The 10,104-nt window shown below is 46.4% G+C and overlaps 1 protein-coding gene across 1 annotated transcript; it reads right to left on the minus strand.

The window, feature by feature from the left end:
* Window positions 1–1,839: 1,839 nt before the first annotated feature.
* LOC123184282 (chalcone synthase 2) lies at window positions 1,840–3,235 on the minus strand. Its single transcript, XM_044596428.1, has 2 exons — window positions 3,049–3,235; window positions 1,840–2,954 (listed from the first exon to the last, which is right to left on the minus strand). Exons 1-2 carry the CDS (start codon window positions 3,233–3,235, stop codon window positions 1,957–1,959), a joined length of 1,185 nt encoding a protein of 394 aa, XP_044452363.1. The 3' UTR covers window positions 1,840–1,956.
* Window positions 3,236–10,104: the final 6,869 nt, after the last annotated feature.

Below are 10,104 nucleotides of genomic sequence, written 5' to 3' on the forward strand. Positions count from 1 at the left end.
AAACATTTCAAAAATTGCCATGGCTAAGTGAGAAAAAAATGTAAAGCTTGTCGCTGGAGTCTTACAAAAAAATAATCTAAATTTGCCGTGTTTGAAAAACATAATTGTTATGAATTCGCCATGGGACATGGAGAAAATGTTTATAAATTTGCCATGTGAACAAAAGAGCTTGAAACGAGAACATTAAAAAAAAATCTGAATTTTCCATATGAAAATTATAAAATTCATAAATATGCAGGTGGACAATTACTAAATAATAAGAAACCACCATGATTTAGAGGAACGAAAAGGCCTAAATTTGCCTTGAGAATAAGAAAAAAAACTGAAAATGGCGATGTTAAGGAAAAAATTGTTATCTAGAAGTTGCCATGGGTACAATTCAAAAACATCCCTACAATTGTCCATGTAAATTATTTACAATTTTCCATGGAAAATTTCTTATAAGTTGGCAAGTAACATGGTACATACATTTACCTGGTCCATCGCTCCACTAGAAAATGACCCCCATACCTCTAAAATAGAGTTTTGCCTTAATATATGAAGGGAAAAAAAGAATTTGGCATGTTATGTTCAATAAACATGCTATAGTGTATATAATGAATTTTCCATAGACATAGGTACAAAAATAAGAATTGCCATGTTATGTCAAAAAACTTGCCATAGTGTATATAATAGATTTTTCATAGACACTTGCCAAATTTGGAATGGTATATGAAAATTTGCCATGTAGTTTGGTGTCTAAAAATTAACTCGAATTAAAATCAAAAAAATTGCTGTTATTACTTCTTGTACACTTTTTTTTAAAATTTGCCATGTACCTAGTACAAATTTTTGCCATGGCAGGTATAAGATTTGTCGTGCCATGAACTACACATATGGGGTTGCCATGAACTATAGTATCTACCACTGCCATGGAAATTTGGTTTATTAACATCCAATCAAGGAATTTCATTCCATGCCTCCATCTGTGTTGTACAGAATTGGATGCAAATGCTCTACTAGTTTCTAGTGGAAGGGCATGCCATAAAGGTGCTAGCTAGAGCTTGGTTGCAGCGGAGACAACCATGTCGACAAGGACCTCGTCTGGCAGTGGCCTGGGCTTGGAGGGGCGCTAGCTGGACGCTCTCATGGAGGCTCTGCCGCATGCCTTCTATGCGGCCTCCTCGGTCGTGGCATTCCTGGCCTTCTAGCTATCGTATGGGAGAGGAAACCCTAAGAGGTACCAGACGTCCCAATGAAACTGAAACTTATATAAACATTTGTCCACACACAATTTTTTACACCGACCATGAAAAAGCATTAGGACTACACAGTCTGACAGCAAACATAGAAAATGATAACGTTTACACAGCGCTGAAATGGACATGCGTTTCCATACGATCGCTTTGCCAGCAAGAGAAATGATAGAGAAAAGAAAAAAAAAACACCGCCATCCATAGGCATATCGAAAACGGGGTTGCTAAATCTTAGTCGACTTAGACTTAATGAAGTCTTAGTCGATGCTATATTCGTTGGATTTTACGTGGAGATCTGTGCAAAATTTTAATTTTAATTTTAATTTTTTCTTCCTTTTTATATGTTTTATAACTAGACCGAGACTTGGTTAAATCAGTCGACTGAGATCTAGCCAACACTGTGGAGGGCTCACGTAAGGAATACAATGCTGAAACAACCCGTGCGAAGGAAGTAAATGCACTGCGTGAGCCCACAAAAACGAAAATGAATCATCAAGCGTTTTCATCTTATGGTATAAGAGTTACATGAGACATAACTAATTCTCATCTACCAAATCCGTCCTCTCAAGCAAAAAACAAAAAACAAAAACAAACAGGAGAATGCATCTACCAACACATACAAACCACATAGGGTAGAATACAACAGAGCAAACTTAACTGAGTGTTGCAGCGGTATAGTAGATTTTTGCATGACCAAGATAAATTGAGAACAAGTGATTGTCTAGGCAGTGATTGGGACGCTATGGAGGACAACAGTCTCCACAGTGAGGCCGGGGCCGAACCCGAAGAGAACGCCCCAGTCCATTCCCTCGCCGGTTGTGGTGTGGCCATCCTCGGCAGACTGTTTGCGCATTTCATCCATGATGAAGAGTACACATGCGCTTGACATGTTGCCATATTCGGAGAGGACATGCCTGGTGGCGCGCATCCGTTCCTTGTTCAGGTTTACCTTGGCCTCCACCATGTCAAGGATTGCTGGCCCACCGGGGTGCGCTATCCAGAAGACGGAGTTCCAGTCATTGATGCCCAATGGCTTGAAGGCGTCCTCCAGAGCGCGCTCGATGTTCTTGGAGATGAGCCCAGGCACATCCTTGAGAAGGTGGAAGGTGAGGCCAACCTCCCGGAGGTGGCCGTCGATGGCGCCCTCCGAGTCCGGCAGAATTGTCTGGCTCGCAGACACCAGCTGGAACAGGGGGCGCTCGACGGGCATGTCAGGGTCCGCGCCGACGATCACCGCGGCTGCACCGTCACCAAAGAGCGCCTGACCAACCAGAGAGTCGAGGTGGGATTCGTGCGGGCCGCGGAAGGTCACCGCGGTGATCTCCGAGCAGACCACCAGCACGCGCGCGCCGCGGTTGTTCTCGGCGAGGTCTTTGGCCAGGCGAAGCACCGTGCCACCGGCGAAGCAGCCTTGCTGATACATCATGAGGCGCTTCACAGACGGGCGCAGGCCGAGCATCTTGGTCAGCTGGTAGTCGGCGCCCGGCATGTCCACACCCGAGGTGGTGCAGAATACAAGGTGGGTGATCTTAGACCAGGGCTGGCCCCACTCCTTGATCGCCTTCTGCGCCGCCGCCTTCCCGAGCTTGGGGACCTCCACGACGACAATGTCCTGGCGCGCGTCCAGAGACGGCGCCATGTAGGCGCACATGTTGGGGTTGTCCTGTAGGATCTCCTCCGTTAGGTGCATGTACCTCTTCCTGATCTGTGATTTGTCACCTGAAATGAAGCATCGTTTGTTAGGTCGCGTGTCCATGCAAGAGAAGGCAAAAGAGACGGCAAAGAAGAATGGAATGGAATTCATTGAACTTACACATCCTCTTGAACTTCTCCTTGAGGTCTGCCATGTGGTCGCTCTTGGTGATCTTGAAGTAGTAGTCCGGGTAGTCGGCCTGGTACACGCAGTTTGCTGGCGTCGCCGTGCCGATCGCCAGCACCGTGGCCGGTCCCTCCGCCCGCTGCGCCTTCCTCACCTCCTCCACCGTCATCGTCGCCGCCATTGATCTCTACGTACCGTACCAGCGGCTGACAAGCTAGCTAGTGTTGGAGAATTAGGCACAATTTCCATTATTAATTCCAGAATATTAACCATGACAATACCAGCTACTACCACATGTAACTCGAACATACTAGATGTACTAAACAACAAGATGAACGAAAACAGGCAGTAGCTAAACATGTACTCGCAGAACATGATGAACAGACGAACATCAGTAGATTGCACGTACCGTTCGTTTGCAGATGTAGTCGTCGCAGTAACGTTGTTGATCACAACGTTGGAGAAGACCGGTCGAAGCAGACGACGATGAAGACGGCGGTAGGCAGCACCGCCCGACTTGGATGGAAGACGACCCGTGATGAAGAGCTTGAGCAGTCGCGCAGAGCGCTTCCCAAAAACCTAATTCGCCCTCTCCCGTACAGGATCGCAAAGGCGAGTGGTTCCGGAGACCTGCTCTCCCGTTAGCCGGTGCACGCCGGCGCTCGGGATGGAGTAGACTACGGAGGCGGCGCAAGCAGCGAGAGGTGGCAAAACCCTAGATCGGTTGGTTTCAGGTTGTGTGCGGCGTGTAGCCGGGCAAGGATTTATATAAGCGCGGACGCACAGCGGAAAAACCCTAGGCAACGTGTAGCTGTGACGCGTCGAGCGAGCGAGGAGGAGGAGGAGGAGCGCGCGTGTGGCACTTCTCTTCTCACTCACTTACCAAGTGGTGCAACACCCCACCTTATATGTTGGTCTACATCTCTCCCAACTTTCCATGTGGGACTAAACTTAGCTCCCACCCCTTGCCTTTGTGCAGCCAAAAATTTGGGCTGCATTCCAAATGGGCTCACACACATGGGCTTTGAGATTTCTAGGAATTTCTGAAATCTAGTATGGGCCAAGCTGAAATGGCCCAATATTTCAACAATCCCCCACCAGATCTCAAATGCCCATTTAGAGATTTGCCAAACCTCACTACTTGTTTATATACCAGTGTTTCAGCAGAGACTGTTAAGTTGAACTTCCGCCTAGTACCTTAAGCTACGTCTATCAGCAACTTGAACAATGGACTACGCCTTGAATTGCAAGTTTTGTGCGTCAAGATTTCACTCAAAGTCATAACTAGTACATGGCTGCCAGTAGCCTACCCCGCGGGTTGGAGCATATGCGTCATACTCCATGGTCTCTTCATGAGTTTACTAGAGATCACCCAAATCTCATAGACTGCGACGTTTAACAGTCGGGCTCATATAGGTGTGTTCTTTCAAGAATGCTCTGTAGGACAGCATCTTTGCTAATCATAGCCAATAGAAACACATTAAGGCATATTGCCAACCTGCCTTACAGATTTTGAGAGTAATGCATCTTCACATAGAGAGGGTTACAGAATACTCTCCTCAGTTAAACCACTAGCTTGTTTTCCCAGGTCCTAATTCACGGGATCTCCGATCACAAAGGTTGGGTTACCGCTATGGCATAACATCTATGGGTCTCAAACCCATCTCCCTCGATGCACTATCTATCACACGTGATAGCCCCTTAGTAAAGGGATCTGCCAGGTTTTTGTCTGTTTGAATATACGTAACAGTTATTACTCCGGAGTTTCGCAATTTCCTGACAGACTTCAAACGTCTTTTAACGTGTCTTGATGACTTCGCGTTATCCTTAGAATTGTTCACTTTGACAATAACTGTTTGGTTGTCACAATTCAAGAGGATGGCCGGCACAGGTTTTTCAACCACCAGCAAGTCCATCAAGAGCTCACGCAGCCATTCTGACTCTACAGTGGCTGTGTCTAAAGCAGTAAGTTCTGCTTCCATAGTTGACCTCGTCAATATGGTTTGCCTACATGATCTCCATGATACGGCGCCACCTCCAAAGGTAAACACATACCCACTAGTGGCTTTGATATCATCTACATCAGAGATCCAGTTTGCGTCACTATATCCTTCAAGCACAGCTGGGTGCCCAGAATAGTGAATCCCGTAACTCATTGTACCACATAGATAGCGCATGACCCTTTCAAGTGCATGCCAATGATCAATACCCGGGTTTGACATGAACCTACTCAACTTGCTCACAGCAAAAGAGATGTCAGGTCTTGTCGCGCTCGCTAAGTACATGAGTGAACCTATGATCTGAGAATATCTCAGTTGGTCTGTTGGTTCGTTCTTGTTCTTACGCAATATCACACTGGGATCATAAGGTGTTGGAGAAGACTTGCCATCAATAAAGCCAAACCGGCTCAAGATCTTCTCAACATAGTGGGATTGCGATAAAGTAATCCCACTCTCATTCTTATTCAGTTTGATGTTCAGGATCACATCAGCTTCTCCCAGATCTTTCATATCAAAGCACTTTGACAAGAAAGACTTGACTTCAAGTATCACATTCATGTTTGTACCAAAGATGAGAATATCATCAACGTACAGACACAATATAACACCTTCGCCCCCACCATGGCGATAGTATACGCACTTATCAGCCTCATTAACGACAAAGCCAACAGAAGTTAAAGTTCTGTCAAACTTCTCATGCCATTGCTTAGGTGCTTGTTTCAGGCCATATAAAGATTTTAGCAACTTGCACACCTTTGTCTCTTCACCTTTTACCACAAATCCATCAGGCTGATCCATATAGATTTCCTCTTCCAACTCTCCATTAAGGAAAGCTGTCTTTACGTCCATTTGATGAACGATAAGACCATAGGAGGCAGCCATGGAAAGTAGTACTCGAATGGTGGTTAGTCTTGCGACAGGTGAATAGGTGTCAAAGTAATCTTCGCCTTCTCTCTGTGTGTAGCCTTTCGCCACAAGTCTCGCCTTGTACTTCTCAATAGTACCATCAGGCCTTAGCTTCTTCTTGAACACCCACTTGCAGCCCACAGGCTTACAGCCATGGGGGCGCTCTGATAATTCCCATGTTCCATTAGAAAGAATCGAGTCCATCTCATTCTGGACAGCTTCTTTCCAATCATCTGCATCTGGTGATGCATATGCCTCAGCAATGGACTTGGGAGTATCATCCACAAGGTACACAATGAAATCATCACCAAAGGACTTTGCAGTCCTCTGTCTCTTGCTCCTTGTAGGAGCTTCATTGTCATCCTTCTCATGTGGTTGCTCAAAATAATCATCAGATGCACTAGATTCAGGAATTATCTCAGAAGAAAGTCTAGCAGTGCTATGCATATCTTTCATAGGAAACATATTCTCAAAAAATGTTGCATCACGAGATTCCATTATAGTGTCAACATGCATATCAGGTACCTCGGATTTAACTACTAAAAATCTATAGCCAATGCTCCGCTGAGCATAACCTAGAAAGATGCAATCCACAGTCTTTGGTCCGAGTTTGCGTTTCTTTGGGATGGGAATGTTGACCTTTGCCAAGCATCCCCAAGTGCGCAAATACGAAAGTGATGGCTTTCTCCCAACCCACTCCTCATAAGGGGTTTTATCTTTATTCTTGTTAGGAACTCTATTCAGGACATGACATGCAATCAACAAAGCCTCCCCCCACCATGCCTTTGATAAACCAGCAGTGTCGAGCATGGAATTCACCAAGTCAGACAGAGTGCGGTTTTTCCTCTCGGCCACCCCATTAGATTGGGGCGAGTAGGGAGGTGTCCTCTCATGAATAATACCGTGTTCCTCACAGAATTCGTCAAAGATTTTAGGAAAATACTCTCCACCACGATCCGACCTAAGACGCTTGATCTTTCTCTCTAGTTGATTTTCAACTTCAGCCTTATAAATTTTAAAGTAGTCTAAAGCTTCATCTTTAGTTCGCAACAAGTAAACATAGCAAAATCTAGTCGCATCATCAATCAATGTCATGAAATATCTCTTTTCACCTTTTGTCAACACACCATTCATCTCGCATAGATCAGAATGTATGAGTTCTAGAGGTGCCAAGTTTCTCTCCTCGGCCGCCGTATGAGGCTTACGAGGTTGCTTTGATTGCACACAACTATGGCACTTAGAACCTTTGGCAATAGTGAATTTCGGAATTAAACTCATGCTGGATAACCGAGACATCAAACCAAAATTAATGTGACATAAACGAGAATGCCAAACACTGGTATCGTCATTAACACCGCCACAAATATGGTTCACGGATTTATTACAGAAATCTGAAAGTGAAAAGCGGAACAAGCCTCCGCACTCATAGCCTTTTCCAATAAATTGTCCATGCTTGGAAATGACTACCTTATTCGATTCTAACACAACCTTAAACCCATCTCTGCAGAGAAGGGAACCGCTAACAAGATTCTTGTTCATAGAAGGGACATGCTGCACGTTCCTCAGCTGCACGATCTTCCCCGAAGTGAACTTCAGATCTACCGTGCCAACACCACGAACAGAGGCATGTGACCCATTGCCCATTAGGACGGAGGAATCCCGTGCGGCCTGGTAAGAAGTGAACATAGAGATGTCAGCACACACATGAACGTTAGCACCCGTATCAATCCACCAAGAGGGAGATTGAAATACCGAAAGAACAGTAAATAGATTACCATACCCATCAGTATTGCTAGCAGTCACGACGTTGACACTCTTGGCCCTTTTCCCTCTGCGGTCTGCGCGATCTGGGCAGTCCTTGGAAAAGTGGTCGGGCTCTCCACAAGTGAAACAAGTCAGATCACTCCTGTCCCTGTTCGGCTTCTTCTTCTTGAAGGTTGTAGTCTTTGCAGGCTTGTTGAAAGAGGGCTTGACGTTCCCTTTATTCTTGCCTGAGGATTTGCCTTTCTGCTGCACAAAGTTAGCAGTAGCATGACCCTCTCCTTTCTCAGTAGTGTCCTTAGCACGAGCCTTCTCCTCAACATCAAGGGACGCTATCAGATTTTCAACTGATATCTCCTGTCTCTTGTGTTTGAGAGCTGTGGCGAAGTTCCTCCATGAAGGGGGCAACTTAGCAATAATGCAACCCGCCACAAACTTGTCGGGTAAGGCACACTTAAGGAGTTCGAGCTCTTTGGCAATGCACTGTATCTCATGAGCTTGTTGAACCACAGGAAGGTCCTTAGTCATCTTAAAATCATGAAAGCTCTCCATGATGTACAGTTCACTGCCAGCATCTGCCGTGCCAAACTTGGCGTCCAGTGCGTCCCAGAGCTCCTTCCCGTCTTTTATGTGCATAAACACATCACACAGACGGTCAGCAAGAATGCTCAGAATGCATCCCACAAAGATAGTATTGGCTTCCTCGAACTTTTTCTGATCATCGTCAGACATAGCTCCTTCAGGTTTGCCTTTACTAATCTGGAACACTTTCATCATGGTCAGCCAAAGCTCAGCTTTGTACTGCCACCTCTTAAAGTGCACACCGGTAAACTTATCCGGCCTCAGTGCATCGGTAAAACCAGCCATTGATAATTCAGGAAATTGCCTACATTTAGGTTTTTGGATTGTTGGAGAATTAGGCACAATTTCCATTATTAATTCCAGAATATTAACCATGACAATACCAGCTACTACCACATGTAACTCGAACTACTAGATGTACTAAACAACAAGATGAACGAAAACAGGCAGTAGCTAAACATGTACTCGCAGAACATGATGAACAGACGAACAGCAGTAGACTGCACGTACCGTTCGTTTGCAGATGTAGTCGTCGCAGTAACGTTGTTGATCACAACGTTGGAGAAGACCGGTCGAAGCAGACGACGATGAAGACGGCGGTAGGCAGCACCGCCCGACTTGGATGGAAGACGACCCGTGATGAAGAGCTTGAGCAGTCGCGCAGAGCGCTTCCCAAAAACCTAATTCGCCCTCTCCCGTACAGGATCGCAAAGGCGAGTGGTTTCGGAGACCTGCTCTCCCGTTAGCCGGTGCACGCCGGCGCTCGGGATGGAGTAGACTACGGAGGCGGCGCAAGCAGCGAGAGGTGGCAAAACCCTAGATCGGTTGGTTTCAGGTTAAACCCTAGGCAACGTGGGCCACGCCGCCCACGTCGGTTACAGCCCAGCCTACGAGTCCGGGAGCGACTAGCTGTGACGCGTCCGTCAAGGACTCGGTCAAACATAAGCTCGGCTCCGAGGCTCAATTCCGCAAACCGCGGCGCGCGCGCGCGCGCGTGTCGTGACGTGTCGAGCGAGGAGGAGAGCGCGTGTGGCACTTCTCTTCTCACTCACTTACCAAGTGGTGCAACACCCCATCTTATATGTTGGTCTACATCTCTCCCAACTTTCCATGTGGGACTAAACTTAGCTCCCACCCCTTGCCTTTGTGCAGCCAAAAACTTGGGCTGCATTCCAAATGGGCTCACACACATGGGCTTTGAGATTTCTAGGAATTTCTGAAATCTAGTATGGGCCAAGCTGAAATGGCCCAATATTTCAACAGCTAGCAGATGAATGACAGTTGCTGTCTGTACTTGTGCGGCGTGGTGATATGAGCGTGGGGGACGTACGGCATATATAAGTGGGAAGGGTGGCCTCGGGGAGAAGGGGTCTGATGAGTTGGACGGAAGGATGGATGGCCACGAATGCGGGGGTAGGAGATGCATGGATGGCGCGTGCGACACGTCTACACCAACCAATCCGGCCGAGTGCACGCACTCGTGTGCTTAATCTGTCCTGCCAATTATTTGCTTGAACCGGTCAGCTATTACCACATCAAGCTAATAGCTACCTCTCTTTCTCTCTCTCTCTCAAAAGAATCTAGCAAATACTAGTTTGGGGAGTGCGTAGGTGGAAGATGTGGTCCGCCACATCACCAACAAAATGACAATTGTTCAATATTTGCTCTAGCGCTTTCAGGACCTGGCTGTGAGTTATGAGTTAGGACATCACTAGTTCTAAATCCGTGCATTCGCACGGGCCATAGATATCAAAATCTTTTGCACAGCTAGTATATACTTGTAAAACGTAGGTTTTGGGAG

Source organism: Triticum aestivum, chromosome 2A (genome assembly GCF_018294505.1).
Source record: "Triticum aestivum cultivar Chinese Spring chromosome 2A, IWGSC CS RefSeq v2.1, whole genome shotgun sequence".
In the NCBI taxonomy this organism is placed as follows: Eukaryota; Viridiplantae; Streptophyta; class Magnoliopsida; order Poales; family Poaceae; genus Triticum; species Triticum aestivum.